Below are 17,662 nucleotides of genomic sequence, written 5' to 3' on the forward strand. Positions count from 1 at the left end.
CTAATTGTTCAGAGCTTTTCTTTTCTCTGCTGCTGGAGAGAAAGAGAAGCTGTTCAGTTTGTTTCTGGCAAAAGAAAAAAGTCAGTAAAATTTGGACAATTTTTAATCTCAATCTGCTTTTTTTTTTTTTTTTTAGAGATGTTTGGACAATATCAGAGAAGATTTTTAAAGGTGTTTTTATACAAATTTTGGAATGAAGAAAGAGAAGAAGACAAGCTCAGTAAAACTGGAAAAACATGAGCCAGACACCTGTCCGATGATCGTGTGTAAAGTGGAGAAATCAATTCCCAAGATGAGACCTGTGAAGTCAAAGGAGAGGATTAAAGCTGCCACATCTAAGAGCATATCCACCTCAGCCAGGGAGGCTACTACATGTGAGACATCAGGGAACATAATGAAGCTTTGTGTCAATCTGATGCCTGTTCTGGCTGCAGCCAAGGAGCCAGTGGAGGAAGAGGAAGAGAGAAAGGAGGACAACGAATGCACAAGTAAAAAGAAACCTGAAACCAGCTGCAAAAATGATCCATCTGTCACTAAATCTGAGGAACAAATACTCAGTTCTTTCACAGGATTAAATCTGGCGGCTGACACCAAACAAGCACAAAGTCCTTGGCTTGTGCTACCACCTATAACTCAACCTAAACCAGCTCCTGAGTGTTGTGACCGTCAGAGGGGGCTCCACACTCCTCTACCTCCCATCAGTCCAACTGAACAAACAAGGACCATCTCTTCAAATGTTACTATAAGAGGCTGCAGAGGCGATGGGTTAGTCACAGGACATGTAGCAGACAGCAGGCCCTGGATGGACAATCCCCTGTTCTCCAAAAGTGTGAGTAAACTACAAAACCAGCTGACGAATAATGTTCGTTCTTCTTTATCATTAAAGACTGATTACATCTCCTCCTTAAATTCCTGAGATGAAGAAAGAAAGCTTGAAGTAGCTCATGTAAACGTAGTTCAGTAAAAAGGACATTAAGGAAGTTAAATCTCTACCTTTACTGGAAACCAGAGTCCAGAGGACTTGCATCATCATAAACTGGTCTGGCACAACTTGGGCTGTGATTGAGAGGGAGTTATTTAGTCACAATTTTACACAAGGGGAAGAACACATTAGCCAAGTAGAGTAGAAATCAACAAGGCTTTGGGCAATAAAAAGAGTTTTAAAAGTCAGAAACAGCAGCATCTTCCTGATTGAGTCACTGGCATTGATATATACACACAGGGCAAATACTCTGTATTGCCCCTTTGATACAGTGTAGAGTGTTAAAACAGAAGCTAAGAGACATTAAAAACATTTTTCACTCTTCTAATATTAAAGGATGCAAATGTTTTGATGGCTTATTTTTCAAATTATTGCTTGAATGAGGTCTAAAATTAAAAGTTTGAATGGTAAATAATTTGACAAGCTTTTAGAAAAGAAAGCATAACTTCAAAACAGCAGTTCAAAATTAATTTAGTTATTCAAGATACATCAGTGATGGAAAGTTACTTAGTGCTTGTACTCTGAGTATTACTCTTGTAACAACTTTATACTTATAATAGGATTATAAAATGTAATACACTGTTAAACATTAACCATTAGTTCCTGATATTGTGACCTCTTACAGAAAAAAACCCATATATATTTCCATAAGATATTTCCACATTTTAACAACTGTCTGAGGTCCACAAGATGAAGAATGATCTAATTAAAAAAAAACAACAACAACCTGAGATTTATCTTGTGACCCTGAGGACAGGGCCATGTATTTCTACACTGTGGTAAAGGTACCTTTACTTATATGGAGCTAAGTACTCCTTCCACAACTGTCAGACAGATACAAGAACACACACAAACTAAAACATGACAGGAAAAATGTCTTCCTCTTCTGAACACAACTGCCATCACACCTGTCTGACTCTCCTCTCTTGTTCTCTCTGCAGAGATCTCCTGAGTTTCGTCTCCCTGACGTCTCCTTGTCCAGTCTGGATGCTCTGCTGCAGACGGTCACACGGAAACTGGGGAGGAAGAGGAGAGGTCGCGATGAAGGACGGTGGACACGTGTCCATTCTGATCAGCTCCTCGCAGCTGTTAGTGAGCGACGTTTGACGGAGAGGAGCGGCACGGAGAACAGAAACCTGGCCGACATGTATGTTTGGGAGTTATGAGTACAGTTTTGGAGAATGTTATTGTTCATTGTACGGTAGTTAAAGCACTGAAGGGAATATAGGAAGTCTATTAATCACGGTTTCATTAAGGTAAAGCATTGTTTATATTTGATTATTATACCTGGTTTTAAATTAAATATGATGTATGAATACAGCCTCATCCACTCTAGAGAATGAAGGTTCCTCCAGCTATTGAGGAAGAAGGACATCTGACAGGAATATATTTCCACATTTTATTCAATATTCAGAAATTCAAATGAATTCAGTTTCTTCATGAATCACTGTAGCTCTATTTGAACTAACACAAATGTTTCCCCTTCAAAATCTTCTAAGAAAACAGGTCTCTTGTGCGTGTGCATGGCATTTAAATCCAGTGTGGGAATGGTGGACTCCGCCACTGACAAAAAATAAATAAATATTAGAGAACTAATAATGACTGTGAACACGTTTGATGGCTTTAACAGAAGCCACAAAAGGTGTAAAAAAAAAAATGCATTTAATATGAGGAAAAATCTGAGATTATCATTTTTTAGTGACTTGATGTATCAGTAAAGTTGGCTAAAAGGCAACTGACACAAATTGTCGTGTCCCACGATGGACTAAATACAGTTTTTACCCTGGCAAATCAAAGAAACTACTGAAATCTTGGCAATAAAAATGGTTAAACACTACAATATTTTATGTTTAAAGTATCGGTCATTACTGAACCCTTAATATTGCAAACCAGTAGATAACAATGTCATCTTTAAACAGGTTGTTTAAATATGTTTACTGTATGTTAAAATCTGATACATGTAGAGTTTTTGCATTCATGTGTAAATGTTATTTATCTAAATAACATTAGATAAGTGACTTCAGTGTGAAGAAAACCACTCCGTCAATTTGGTTTCTGTCTTTTTTCTCTGAACAGTGAAGCAGTGACAGAGACATCAGTGGGTGGATGCAGTGTAAACTCACAGCGGAGCCTCCCACCACTTTCATCTGCCCCAAAACCAACGCTCATCCACACTATGACGAAGAAAAACCTCCTGACATCCAGCATGCTGCAGTAATTCATCAAAAACAACAAACTGGACTCATAAGATACAGAACAGTATTTAAAAAATTATCCAGGAAAGCACAGTTTTATTTTCCTTCGGGACAAAACATTCACAACAGACATTATTACAACAGTTTTTCTTCTCTATGCTAGCATATCTTCAGTATATAATGTACATCTTATAGTAGATGCACAGATAAATTTATGTTCAAGTACAACTTTTCAAGCATAATACCATAAAAGTACATTCAGTAGTACAGACTTTCATTCCAAAATGACACATTCACCATTTTGATCCATCGTAATGTTTAAGATGTTTAAGGTCTGCATCATTTCAGCCTTCTTTTAACACATTTAACTGTATTAAACACAACATTTCACACTGTAACCGTTTGCATTTTGGAATGAAACCCTTCTGATTCTTTGTCTCATGCCTATAGTTACCATTGTAACAATCTTTTGAATACGTAACAGTGCATTACGGTGCAGTAACAACCTGCTAATGACATTCAGTCAGCTGTGTCACTTTTTTTTTTTTTATAGAAAAACAAACGAACTGTTTATTAAAATAAACTTAAATAAAGAACAATAAAAAATAAACCAATGTTGACCAAAGGCAATGTTGTTGCATCTGGTGAATACTACTTTTAATTCTGTGAGCTATCATAATTTCTTTGATTTGATTTGGAGTGCTGTAGTTTGGCATTACGTAGAATTTGTAACATTGCATGTTGCGTGCTGGACTTTTTCAATAGATTTATAGTTTGAAAATGCTTTAATATCTTGTGTTAATTATATGAGATGTCATGTGAGCAGGAAGTATGCCACATATATGTAACATGTATAAAGTTGAAAAACAAAACATGATCTAATTATTAAATAACTAAAATGACAGTAAATAACAGGCAGAAGTAAAGAACCACCCGCACTCCTGTCATATATAATACCCCATGTTCATACAGTGACACTGTTACCCAATCACACAAAATAAAAATAAAAAAAAAAATAAATAAAAGTTTGACAGATAAAAGACAAAATAAATTCTTGATTTACAAAACAGTAACACCTGGAAAGTTCATAATTTAGTATTTCAGAGTTATTTCACAATAAACTTGCAGTAAGAATTCTCTCCACATGAGAGATACTATATAATGTTCTGAAACAACCTCTCAGATGCTTTCTGACACATAAAAATGTCTTAATAATTACATGTAACACATATACTCCAGTAACAGTTTGAGATTTTGCAGCATTTTCTTCTTTAAAGTGCTTTCAGCAAAAAAAATAGATGAGATTGTGAGAGGTCCAATGATTGAGCCCTGAGGAAAGCCACCCCTTGTTTTTACATGAAGCCTTGCATAATATTTTTAAGGATAAATAACTTCAGACTTATGAGACTGATACAGAAAGTAAAGACACAGTGTAAGATTTATGGACCCAAATAAAGGGTATAAAGCTACAGATATGTTAACAAGGGGAACAAGGCACCAAACCACATTAGGAGGTACTCACCTGTCTTTCTTCAGAAGAGGCCAAGGGGATAAATTTACTTCTAACAGTAAGTTTCAAATTCCATCTTTTCTGCTTCTTATTCCAATGAGCTGTGTCGTTCCATGTTGCATATTGAGGTCGCTGCCGTCACTGAAAAACATTTAAATGAACAAGGGCGAGTAATAAAAAGCTTTTGACTTTAGTTGGTCCTTTGAACTTTTGCTTGCGTTGCACCAGTCCACTTCACAGTGCACTGTCCTGTGTGTTGCTGTCGACTATAAAGAGTGCAGAGGGACTTTTACTGGAGCTCTCTGCTTTGTGTTTGGACCCACTGGATTTACTGGATTCTCCCTGAACTCCACCATTACTGCTGTCCGATCCACTGCTGCCCCTTTGGCTCTTCCTCTGAGCCTTCTCCTCTCTCTGAGGTATTCTGGTCATCGCCGTACCGCTGCTTTTCTCTCCATTAGCTTTGCCTTCTTTGGATTTGACCTTGCCAGCTTTTGGCTTTTTTGATTTACCCTCTTTGGGTTTGCTGTCAGATGGTTTCCCCTGCTTCTGTGGAGTCTTGCTTGTCCGAGGAGGTGTGACTGGTGACTGTGGTTGGATAGTGGGAGGGTTAATCCTGGTGGACAGTGCAGTCAGGTTGGTCTGTACTGTTGTGTTGCTGACAACCACATCTGTGAGGAGGTCGTCATCCGTCTGCTCTTTGGCAAAGTTGACAAACACCTACAAAAATTAACTGGCTTTAGTGTCATTCTTTAATTTATTTGAATAATCCTGGTCAGATATTAAGCTAATGACAGTCGGCTGTTCATTATGTTCATGTGGCTAACATCTCTTAACTAATTATCTAATGTATTTTGTATTAAGGGCAACTTAGATATTAACTGAGTGTGGACTAGTCTCCATATTATAACTCAAATGTTGTTCAATAGTTAAGATGTATCTTTTGATCCTATTCCTCCATGAATAAACACATAAATACAATTTCTCAGATACTGGAAGAATTTGCTGCCCCAACCACTGATAAAATCTAAAAATGTGTACATTTTACACATTTGTTATGTTTCACGGTATCATAGAAAATGTGAAACCATGTGAGAGAGTGATGATATATTATATATTTAGACAAGTAAAAGTGATGTGGTAAGATTATTGACACTCTTTGTTGCCATTTTCTGACTTTTTCTGCCCCTTTTTTATTAGTTGTTAATTTACAAAGCTTGTTAAACATTATTTATTATTCATGCTTTTTCCTCAATGAACTAGCCAGAGAGCAAAGCCTGATGGGAAACAGCATCCTTCTAGTGGCTGACACACTGCCTCAATAAAGGACATTTGAGATGTGAAGCTCTATTTACAGAAGCGCTTAGATCAGGCCCAATACACAACACTTTTTCAGAAACATGGGAGATTTGAATTGTCCTCACCTGGTCCAGGGTGGTCTGTGAAACAGAGAAGTCGATGATGCCCAGCTCCTCGTAGTTGTTGGCCAGCACATCGAAGACACGAGCCAGGCAGCAGGCGTGTGAGGGCAGCTGGTACTGCAGCACGCTCTGGTGGCGCTCCTTCAGCTCAATGCTGGGGAAAGAGCTCTTCATGTAGGTGCTGATGGGGCATGAGTCCGGGTCAGATTTAGCGTCCGCCAGACGGAGGATGATGGTGTAGCCATCACCAAACCTGAGAGATGAAAGGACAGAAGAAACAGTAGTCAAAGTTTTTTTATATACTGTCAAGTCAATACAGCTCAAATCAATGTGATTCAGAGCTGCTCTATAAAGCAAGAATATGTAGCAACACACACAAGACAGAAAAAGTTAATCTCACAAGGATCTATGAGATGCTATTACATTTAAATTGCCTGTTTACTCTGAAGTGGAAATAAATCAGCATCTTTAGAAGCCAATCAGCTTCATGACATGTTGTTCCTGAAAATGCACTGTTGAGTAACACGTGCAGCAAAAATATATAAAAAGCAAAAATTCGACAGCTCAAATTATCCTTGCAGTGATTTTATTTCATTTTATTTAAGTCCTTTTGGAAATACTTTTTGTTTTACAGTTAAACCAAAGTCACTATACAAGACTTACAACAAGTAATTGCCGCTATCAGGAGAACTAAGACAAAAATTATTTCCATATGTTGATGGACTAAATTTCCCCTCAAGGATCAATTAAACATTATATTTATCTGACAAAGTAGACTATATTTTAGAGCTGCAACATTTAATCTATCAACAGAAAATTAATTGGCAATGTTGATAACTGAATGATTGTTTTAGTCATTTTTAAAGCAAATTTTTTGATTTCCTGCTTCTCAAAAGCGAGAATTTGACGCTTTTCTTCGTCATACATGATATTAAACTATTTCGCTTTGGATTTTTGGATGCTTTTGGATTGTTGGTTGGATTAAAAAAACAGAAAAAACAAACAAACATTTGAACTCGCCACTTTGACCTCTGCGAAATTATACAGGGCACATTTCACTACTGTCTGGCCTTTTATTGACACAACAATAAATCCAGAAAATAATAGCCAGATTAATCAATAATGATAATAATCATTATTTGCAAGCTTACTATATTTCATTAATAAATGAGCACTTGACTGGAGTATGGGCATGTGGGGCAAAAAAATCCAATATCACAGCCTGCTGTATGTAATTTTATATTGCAATATCGATGTATTTCATGTATATACTATATTTTTAGAATATCAATTAAGAAATTAACTCTGTATCAGACAAATGCAGCTAATAAATACCAGTTAATTAGTAGTACTTCTTCATATTGATGCAAAAATTGCACAATAATTCAATATTACCATAAAACAGTCCTGCTCCTTCTTATTTAACTGTCGGATACTACAATATATAAATGGAGAATATATAAAAAATCTGACAGCTGAATAATTTATATCATCTCACATGATATATATTGTCATATTGCCAAACTCTAAATAATGGTGTATCTTTACCATTTAATATCTGACTTCACCTGGTTTAACTCATACATACACTAATAAAGATGAGGCATCATATTGTGTATTAATTAATATAGTTAATTTAATGATCATTTCACCGTGCATGAATTGAACCAAACTCAGTTGATATTAACAGTGCATGCGTCCCTGTACACTGTCTTTGGTTATTTCACTAATTTGTGGCAGTGACTCATGAGAGTAAACCTCATCGAGTGACTCAGCTGCTTTACTGTGACACAAATATCAGCTCGGAGAGGGTCCTTCACAGATTGCTTCTCTGTCATGGGGACAATCATCAAAACAGGAAGCACACTTTGGCTTCAGCGTGTCTAAAAAGCACATAGTTAAGTAACTGATAGAACTGGGGAAGAGGTAAAGTTAGGCAGTGTGGGGACGTAATGCATTTGAATCAGCACAAATTCATTCACTGACTGATAAACTGTGTTTGGAATTTACTTGTGGTTTACGTGTTTACTTGCTTACCTGTTCTTCAGGTGTTGTACAGATCCGAGACACTGGAATCTGCCGTTGACCATGATGGCCATTCTGGTGCAGAGAGCCTCGCATTCCTCCATACTGACCACAAAGACACACAATAAAAATCCTTTAACATGTATGCTGTGAGGAAACTTATAGGTGTAAATACAGAAGTGATGCAGCAGATCTTCAGATAGCTGGAGGTCAGCCTGCTAGATTTCAGTTGTATATCTGTAATTATAACAAATATATGAAGAATAATTTAGTGTACAGCTCCTCTTACCTGTGGGAGGTGAGAACTACAGCTTTTCCCTCTTTGGTGACGCTGAGGATGCAGTTCCACAGAAACCTTTTGGCTTTTGGGTCCATGCCAGTGGTAGGCTCATCCTGACAGCAATCAAATGAATCATGCAATCAGTGAAACAATATGTGAGTCAAATACTAATACATTTTAGTAATATGACTAAACACACTTTAAGAAAGAATTAAAGCAGATAAACTGTAGTAGCACCAACATTAAGTTACTAAGTTTTACAAGCAATATCTTTGTTGAGCGTGTATGTTTTTCATGCAAGGATTCTTATGAGCATTATGTCGCAATTTATCTATGGTTTTATTGTTTAAAATGTTATTTATTCAAATATAAAAGTAAATTCTGAGGCATTTTATCATGTGTATCCAACTAATACAGAATTTATCAGGCGACATTAAGTTTCATCTCGTGTTGATCTAAGCGGTTGCCGTTCATTTCTCACCAGGAATATAACAGGTGGAGCCCCAATGAGGGAGATGGCAGTGGAGAGTTTTCTCTTGTTGCCTCCGCTGTAGCCTCCAGCCTCCCGCTCAGCGTACTGGGTCAGTCCCAGCTTCTTCACCCCCCACTGTGCCACCTGCAGGAAATCAGAAATCCCATGACTCAATGTCTCAATTTTAGTTTTGACGTGAGCTGCACCTTCACGTTACCTTGGCAACAGACTCCTCTTGGACTCCCCGCAGGCGGGCGTACAGCTCCAGATGTTCCCGGCCCGTCAGCAAGTCGCTGATGGCGTCAAACTGGGGACAGTAACCCATCAGCTGGTGGACCCGCTCCATCTCTGTCAGCACACTGAGAACCACAGAGACACACAGTTTCACAGTTATACCAATACTAATACTGCTGCTATTAGAAGTACACAACTGTTGCTATTACTTCTAGGACTAATACTAACACTACTAACGATACTTCTACTACTGCTTCCACCATAACTACTACAGTTACTGGTGCTTCTGCTACTGCTGCTAACACAAGCTCTTCAGTTGGCACTCTTTCTACAAGACATTCCCGGCTACTACTGATATTAGCACTACAGTTATGACTACAACTGTAGTTTATTTCAAGGTTTAGAGATTTTGACAATTTAATAGCCAAAAACAAAAATATACAATTAATTTTGTATTCACTGTTGTTTTTATGTGCTCACAAAAATGTTTATCACATTCAGCTTCACATCCACATTCCTTTCCTCCTCTCTAGAAAAGAATCATTCCCAAAAATATCATTTACTGTTTGATGTTATTCACTTTTGAATTTTTTAATGCCTTTGTAAAACTTGAATAACCAGGAGGTAGAGATGCTTTGTACCTGTGGTGATTAAGGAAAGCCTCTCCATAGGTGACGTCCGTGTCTCCGGTCAGCATGCGAAAGGTCGAGGTCTTCCCTGCTCCGTTCACCCCTAGCAGGCCGAAACACTGGAGCACACATACACAACATCAAGTTATTAATAGATCTATACGTTCAGCAGCTGTAGTCAGCAGCTAGTACCGTTCCCTTGAGACTATGTAAAGTTATAAACTTAGCTAAATTGTAACAGATGTTTCACTCTACAGCTGCGGCAAAAACTACTGCAGTAGTAGCAGTAACAGTTGTGGTTGTAGGCGTAGAAGCAGCTGCAGCGGAACAATATTTATAACAGTAATTGTAGGCCCAGCAGTGACAACATTAGTAGGGGAAGCAGCAGCAGTATTTTTAGAAGCAGTAGTTTCGGTTGTGGGAGTATTACTATTTAATGGTTTCAGTAATAGAAGCAGGAGCAGGAGCAGCTGTAGTAACAATACTAACGGTAGTAGTAGTAGTGGTGATAAAATAATCAGTGGTATATTGTCCAAAATTACCTCTTTTGGGAGATAATGACTGTATCTACAGCAGATATACATGTCTGACAAACACAGTGCTGATTAGAACCAAAGTCAGATAATGGCTGTGTGTGTTTATTGATTTTGATTCATTGATTTTGGTGTGTATCTCTCACCTCGCCACGGGGAATCCCAAGGCAGAGACGATCCACCGCTGGCTTCCTGCCTGCTTTATAAACCTGCAAAACAAAAAGTCCTTTGTTTTACCAGCAACCAGGAAGTGATACGATCATAGCAAAAATAATAATGCATGATGGCAAACAAAAATTCACAAATGTAGCTCTTACAAACAGGACTCAAATAAGAAGTTTGAATGTTTATTTTTTTCTCATAAAAGCTTGATGTCAACTGAAGGCAGAGATTTGCTATGATTCAGCCACAGGAGCATTAATGAGTAAGGTTAACGGCTGTACCTTGCTGAGGTCGATAAGGGTGAGGATGTCTGATTGGGCTTTGCCACTTATGACCCTCTCTCTCTCCCTGGCGACATCCTCATCCTCTGGACCAAGAGGAGGCATCTGAGGCTCGGACCACCACGGCCTGAACGGAGAGATAAAAGATAGGCTGTTTCAGTTAGTTTTACTACTGTTGGGGATGAAGAGGTGTTGAAGGGAGAAACTGCTTGCACCTGGGTAGACTTCCTGTTTTTGCCCATCTGTTGTAAGCTCTTGTGGCTTCAAACATGACATGCCATATCCTGTGCTACTTTATCAAATTCCAAACTAAAATTCCTCATCTCCTGTGACAAATCTCAAATATTTGATATATTCAAACTGCGGCTTCAATATTAAAATATTAAAAGAGCTGTTTTAAACGTACCTGACGTGTATGAAGAACTTGTACTGCAGCAGTATGGTGAAGATGAAGAAGACAACACCTTCAGCTGCCATCGCAAACAGGTTCTTCCCCACAAAGTCCCACTGAAGAGGGTCCAGAGTCTGCTTCGTGCCTGGAGAAGGAAGAACCACACTCAATCTTCTCGTGCATATATCTGTATATATTATAAGTCCTGTCTGTTTGCTGCAGATTAAGTGTTTAGGTATGCATACAATAATGCCCCCACAGAAGGTAAAGAAAATCTCCCTCATACATTAAAAGGTCTAACAACACAATACATATTATACTATATATTATATATTCAAACTGTAGTGCACAAGCACCACAAGGATGAGAAGGAGGTGGAGGGGAGAAGTTCACAGTTTCTGGGGTTAAAATAATTTTTAGCTCTAATATACTGAACAGATTTTTAGATATCTATTTAGAGGTGGATATATAAGTACCCAGTCTCTGGAAAGCGTCTGCCATGGCCTGATTTTTGGCCATGTCGATGAGTCCCCGTCCCAGGCAGAAATGAGGGAAGATGAGAAACACCTTCTTCAGGATCCTGTTCACCTCATTCAGATGCTGGAAAGAAAGAAAAAGTCACCAAGAGATCATAGACTAGTTAAAGAGCCTCGAAATAAAATGTGTTTTTTGCTGCAATGCACAAAATGACTGAATGATTACTGCTTTCCCACCTCACTTTTATATTACATTTCTAAAAGTAAAAAAAAACAACTTTCAAATTAAGAGCTCCATGTGAATGAAATCAAGATCTTATGCCTGTTGCTGCTATAATTGTGTAGCTGCTGTTATATCTTTGACATTTGTTTTTTGTATTTTCAGATGTAGCCAATAATTAAGGATTTCTTTCAGTGTTTGTACCTCATCAACAAACAGCTCCAGGACGAAGGTGGCGATGCTGCCGTTGATTCCAATGAAAAGGTTGATGGAAGTCAGGACCACATAGGCTGTGCTGGGGACGGTGAACACAAAGGACGCTGGGTACATCAGAGGGGTGATGGACCACCTACAGAGAATCATCAGGTGAAGAAATTATTAGAGACAGATACAATACCGTTGTTACAAACCATATATGAAACAAGAGAGACCTTGTTTATAAAGAGACATGAGGAAATTGTGTATCATAGCAAGTAAACTGAAGTAAAATGTAAGTAATTTAAACATTTTTTTCTTTTGGCATGGGGATTGTTGAGTCCCATAATATAAATCATCCTGTAGCTAATGAGATAATTATAAGATCACTGCTGTCAATATGTTTGCCTTTGTAGTTATGCACAGAGCAAAAAGATAAAGGGTCAAAAGAGAAAAGTCAAAATCAAGATTCAGGCTTAAGATGTCTCAAGTACGCAGGATTGAAACACAGATAAAAAGAAAACTGATTATCCTCGAGTATGGAAACAGACATGAGTCGTTCCGATTGTTCAGTCAGTGATGTATGATTTTAGAAGTGTAACAGTGAGGACAGAAATCAGTGGATTCTGAGCCTGGACGCACCCGTAGAACAGGAGGAGCAGGACGAGAGCGGGTAGGTTGGTCTCCGAGACATATGACTGCTGCTGGAAACAGATGAAGATCAGCACCACCATGGTGGCTGGGACGGTGTAGTTCAACTGAAAAGATGACAAAGAAAAAACATTTTAGAAAAAGAGGAAGTCTTTTTTGATCCAGTAAATATTATTTTCTACTGAGGCTCATCTCACACAGATTATTGGCTGAAGATCTAAGGTGAGCTCCAGGGGTGTTTCTATGATTTGAGGACATTGGGAGCTTATCCCGGACTTCTGTAGGAGGATCCAGGGGTGCACTGTTCACTTCTTCATCATCTACTGCGGTCCGTCTGTCTGTGTGTCTCTCTCCACTGTGACATTATGGTTTTTGTTTAATGCTTCACAGGTTTACTGGCGCATGCTCTATCTCTCGCACACGCAGTCACACCAAATGTGCGGCTTGAATGACACAGAAGACCCAGAACTTGGATTTTTATCATATAGTTTTTGGGGGCTTTAATGCATGAACGGAATGACAAATTATTAGATCTATGGATTTTGTTTTCATTATTACGCCTATACTTATTTTTGAAGTACATACTGTATATAGCCTATATATCTTAATCTGGGGGAAGGAGCAACTCTTGAGCTCGTCAACCTCAACTGGCAAATAGTAGTAATTAAATACTGCATGCAACATTGAAAATGTACCTAATCCCCTCTAATGAAGAAATCCCACCAAATATGATTGGAAATTACTTCATGTATTTGCAGAGTTAGTGGATATTTTGTATAATTTCAATCTGGGAAAACCTCACAATATAATGATAGTGATAAACTTGTGGCTGATAAGAGTAAAGAAAATGCATCTTTTCCTTCCTCTTTGAGTACTGACCATGTCCCATGTGAAGTTGGCCAGCCAGTAGAGGATAGGTTTGACCCCGCTGACAAACTGAAGGTGCTTGGCTTTGCTGACTCGCTCCTCAATCAGAAAAAGGACGAAGCTGGCTGGCACAAAGGACATGGCAAAGATCACGCAGATGGAAACCAGAACATCCACTGATGTGGTCATCCTGACGGAGGAAGCAGGGGGAAACACACAGGTTAGATACAGAAAAACACGTCTACATGAACAATATATACATTATAAACCTAAGTATGACACAACTCACACTTGGTTGTTCTGTTTTATTTCTGATATTCAATCAGTAAATACATTTTCCCTGTAACTTTAACAACTAACTGCTGAACAATATTTAAGTCATATCATTATGTTCCACTCATTTTGGCATAAACGTGACTTTTTTATTGCAACCTATTAAAGTCAAAGTCCAAGCAGAGACGTTAAACCCTCCTTAGATGGTAATCCATCAGACTTAAAGTGTTCTGACTAAGCTGAATTTACCTCTTGTGTCTAATGGGGGCACAAACACAAGAAATCGAATCCGCCAACATCAGCCTCAGAACTCCACAGCAGTGAACTTACATAGCCATTTCTGTGAGTTGCTCCTTGGTGAGGTTGAGTGGGTGGTTGTAAGCGGTGATGCCGTGTTTTCTCCTCTCTGGACCTGGTGGCAGACTAGCTCTGAGCAGGCCATTGTTCATCACATTGACAAATGACACCATGGCATGCCATCCTTTGTTATTAAACCACACCTGAGAACAACAAAGAGAGAAACATGTTTCACTGTGAAACTTAAAAAAAATATGCACTAGTTTTCGTTTGGCAAAATGTTGAGAGAAAGAAAGACTTACCAAACAGCTACATAGAAACAGACACACAAATACATGTAATATGTTTCTTATCGGGATGTAACAGTAGAGGTATTCATTCTGAACTGTTCAGTATAGGACATTTGGTTCAGTATGCAACATCCTCGGTTTGTTGCACCCTGTGACCCAAACAATTACTGTACTTTCAAAAAAAGTCTATTTAAGTCAACTACTTGTACGCTCGCTTAGTTTTTGCAGCGCAGTAGTCGCTATTTAGTCAGCTTAGGCCTGGTTAGCCAGGTTTGTCGAGCTCAAGGCAGTTTGTGTCAAACTGTATGCCGACATTGTTGGGTAATTCTGTGAAAACACTTTAAACATTTAATTTTTGATGCAATCACTTGAAAACGTGTTAATCAGTGAAACAAGACAAGAACAGGAGACAAATTCTTCTCCCCAAAAGCATTCAGGCAGCCTCACACTGCTGATTTGAATCGACCAAAATAATAACTTGCTATTGCTACTCCATGCTATGGAGTGTTCATCACTGCACACATGCGACCACATGCGGTCAGCAAGAAAACTGAATTAAAGCATATGTTCAAAGTGCTTGAGCTCAGCTACAATGTGCCTTTACGTTTTAATAAGTTCATTCTGCCTGCTCTATAAAAATGAGCACAAACAGGAGTTCAGAAATTATCAACAGATCAGAGTCTTATGATGGATCATTAGTCATTTCTGTTTCTTATTTACATTTTTCAAAATAAATGAGTAAAATATATAAATTGTTTTCTGCATTTTTTTGGTTTTCCCTGCTGTACGGATTATGTAGCCATCACTAAGGGTGTCCTTTAAAGACAAGCTGCAGAAAATGAGCAGAAGACAGATAAACAGACACACATCTACCTTGACATTGTGTTGACTGTTCAGTCCTCCCAGAAAATCTGGCAGTCTGATTAGCAGGTGATCCAATGAACTGTTCTGAATCAGAGAACATCAGAAAACATTAAGAACATTCAGGAAGAACATTAGTTTCAGTTAAACATGTCTGAAACCTCATTTATACCTGTGCAACTCGATAACGAGTCCTGATCGCCGTGATCGAGTCTTCGACATGGTGGACCTGAGATAAAGTCTGGGTGGCGCTTCCCCCGAGGGAGAAACCTCCGTATCTGCATGACAAAACAGTTTGTTTCTTGTCAGTCTACACGCCTTAAAAAGCCAATACACTGGCTTCAGATACTGCAGATATTTTGCTTCTAAAATAATGTTTTATAGCAGCAGCTCACCTGAATTCATTCACCCACTTCTTGGTTTTTAGGCTGTTAATGACAAACAGGAAAGACAGTGAATGTGTGGAATACTTTTAAAAGAAGCATACAGGGAAATATAGGCCTTAATTGTCTACATTAACATCAGTGTTCTAACTACAGCTATCCGTCTTTTGATATCAAAAATATGTCTGCAATCATTATAGAATGACACATTTTTCCCCAAAGTACAAATATATTGCATGTCATCCTCCTTGAAATAAATCAGCTATTGGCAGTTTCAGTGTAAAGCAACAGGGTTGAGCGTCACATGGTATGTAGGCTATTAAATAAATTCAGGGAAAAATAAAATATACACTTGACCAAATAAAACTGGGTCACTGACATCAAAGATGCTGCAATTTTAAAGCTCAGTTTTTAAACACCACAAGAGGGGAAAGTAATTGTTTAAGACCTTGCTATTATCCTTAGTAATCTACATCAAAAACACAACCTAAACTAATGAACAAAAGTAACAAAATTAAATGAAATACCAAAGAGTAATACATGCTATTATGCTTAATGCTGTACCTTTTCTTGAGGATCTGAGAGTAGGTTTTCACCAGGTAATCAGAGATGTTATAACTTGTCAGATTTTGGAGGATGTCTCCGGTCAGCCTCTTAATCTAAATGATAAAAAATAAATTAAAAATATTCCAAGAGCCAGATACAGACACAAGTGCAGTATATTTCACCATATGATAACATGGAAAAGCAACCAAATGGAAAAGGTTACAATGTTCCAGGAAATATTAGCTGTAGTTTGGCTTTAGATTAATTTCTACTTAACTTAAATATCACATTTGTCCTTGAATGTGCTTTTAATTGGCTCCATTTTAAATGAAACAGAGATCAAGATAATTTCATTTTAGCATGTGAAAGTGCACTGATGATACTTTCAGTCACTTCAGTGCAGAAGTCAGATAATCAGCACTACATTCTGCACATAAGTCAGTCATGACCTGATACCATACCAACCTGTGGAGGCGGCAGTCCACCGGCACCCTGCGGGCAGTCGGGGAGCATCCTGCGGATGTCCTCTGTGCTACACAGACAGTCAGGAGACGGTGTGTCTCTGCTCCAGTTGCCTCTGCTAAACATCTGCCAGGTGGAGTAGGAGACCTGTGGTCGCATGAACAAGCCACCCCGCTCGCCTTCACACTGAGGACTCCTGCAGGGAGAACAGGGAGTTAGGTTTATTGTTTAAGCACTGAAGTGTTGCCTGAATATCAGGTAATTAAAAATAAAGAATATTAAACTACTACAAAAATATTTAAAAGGTATACAGATTTCCCCAAAGCCCAAAAATTTTGTTTGCAGAGATAATGTTAAAATTTCTACTACAGGCTAATAAAGGTCATTGATTACTTCATGCCACCAATCAAATGACTGCAATTTGTGATCCTCAGGAACAGAAGCATCATTTTTACTTTTACGCCACACAGTAATATTCATGAGGAAAGTATGGAAGTCTCTGTTTTATCTCCCACTTGTAGATTTTTTGCTGTCTATCATGTTTATGAAACTGATGCTTCACTACCTTCAAATCAATGTATTCACAGGGGTTGTCTTACGTGCTGTTGTCTTCCTCCCCTTTGTCCATGCACTTGGTACCAAACCCTGGCTTGTCCAGCAGAGCTTCCAGCAGGTTTTCCATGGCCGGGTTCCCAGGTGCGTCGTTGCTGTAAATATGAATCCAGAGGACAATAACAATAATGAGGCATCAAGTGAAAAACATCACCAGTCACAGAGGTAGAGTAGACCAAACTAATTCATGGCGGAAATAACTGATAAAACATATTTTCTATGCTGATGAAAGTTGAATGTTTGGGTGGAGGTCTACCTGAAGAAGGTGTACTGTTCCCCGTACATCCAGGGCTGCAGTTGCAGGGCGGGATACTTCCCAAATGGAGGAACGATGAGGCTGAAGAGCAGAGCGACCAACACGAACATAGCAGGCAGGACAATCTAAAGCAAAAATCAAACTTCAGCTAAAATAAC

At 38.5% G+C, this 17,662-nt stretch overlaps 2 protein-coding genes across 3 annotated transcripts in view; one reads left to right on the forward strand and one right to left on the reverse strand.

Annotated features, from left to right (window-relative positions):
- Window positions 1–299: 299 nt before the first annotated feature.
- LOC125895658 (uncharacterized) lies at window positions 300–3,627 on the forward strand. The gene is made up of 3 exons (XM_049587686.1): window positions 300–829; window positions 1,924–2,129; window positions 3,059–3,627. The coding sequence occupies exons 1-3, from the start codon at window positions 395–397 to the stop codon at window positions 3,198–3,200; spliced, it is 783 nt and encodes a 260-aa protein (XP_049443643.1). The 5' UTR covers window positions 300–394; the 3' UTR covers window positions 3,201–3,627.
- Window positions 3,628–3,703: 76 nt separating this feature from the next.
- Window positions 3,704–17,662, reverse strand: part of abca7 (ATP-binding cassette, sub-family A (ABC1), member 7) — a 31,496-nt gene continuing 17,537 nt past the window's right edge. For both annotated transcript variants that reach the window (XM_049587684.1, XM_049587685.1), the window contains 22 exons: window positions 17,505–17,629; window positions 17,236–17,343; window positions 16,640–16,832; window positions 16,193–16,287; window positions 15,641–15,673; window positions 15,418–15,523; window positions 15,258–15,332; window positions 14,128–14,297; window positions 13,537–13,714; window positions 12,649–12,764; window positions 12,016–12,160; window positions 11,592–11,715; window positions 11,131–11,260; window positions 10,725–10,851; window positions 10,428–10,490; window positions 9,761–9,867; window positions 9,103–9,244; window positions 8,895–9,029; window positions 8,423–8,526; window positions 8,146–8,238; window positions 6,112–6,361; window positions 3,704–5,407 (listed from right to left, as the gene is read on the reverse strand). In XM_049587684.1, coding sequence (XP_049443641.1) covers window positions 4,922–5,407; window positions 6,112–6,361; window positions 8,146–8,238; window positions 8,423–8,526; window positions 8,895–9,029; window positions 9,103–9,244; window positions 9,761–9,867; window positions 10,428–10,490; window positions 10,725–10,851; window positions 11,131–11,260; window positions 11,592–11,715; window positions 12,016–12,160; window positions 12,649–12,764; window positions 13,537–13,714; window positions 14,128–14,297; window positions 15,258–15,332; window positions 15,418–15,523; window positions 15,641–15,673; window positions 16,193–16,287; window positions 16,640–16,832; window positions 17,236–17,343; window positions 17,505–17,629 — 3,105 coding nt within the window. In that variant the 3' untranslated portion in view covers window positions 3,704–4,921. The remainder of the gene's footprint in view (window positions 5,408–6,111; window positions 6,362–8,145; window positions 8,239–8,422; window positions 8,527–8,894; window positions 9,030–9,102; window positions 9,245–9,760; window positions 9,868–10,427; window positions 10,491–10,724; window positions 10,852–11,130; window positions 11,261–11,591; window positions 11,716–12,015; window positions 12,161–12,648; window positions 12,765–13,536; window positions 13,715–14,127; window positions 14,298–15,257; window positions 15,333–15,417; window positions 15,524–15,640; window positions 15,674–16,192; window positions 16,288–16,639; window positions 16,833–17,235; window positions 17,344–17,504; window positions 17,630–17,662) is intronic.

This window comes from Epinephelus fuscoguttatus, linkage group LG10, assembly GCF_011397635.1.
Source record: "Epinephelus fuscoguttatus linkage group LG10, E.fuscoguttatus.final_Chr_v1".
NCBI lineage: Eukaryota > Metazoa > Chordata > Actinopteri > Perciformes > Serranidae > Epinephelus > Epinephelus fuscoguttatus.

Excerpts from the sequence above, each read along its gene's own strand:
- LOC125895658 (XM_049587686.1), top strand. The coding sequence starts at position 395 with ATGAAGCTTTGTGTCAATCTGATGCCTGTTCTGGCTGCAGCCAAGGAG. Across the intron at positions 830-1,923 it reads ATCCCCTGTTCTCCAAAAGT|AGATCTCCTGAGTTTCGTCT; the intron begins GTGAGTAAACTA and ends TTCTCTCTGCAG. Across the intron at positions 2,130-3,058 it reads AACAGAAACCTGGCCGACAT|TGAAGCAGTGACAGAGACAT; the intron begins GTATGTTTGGGA and ends TTCTCTGAACAG.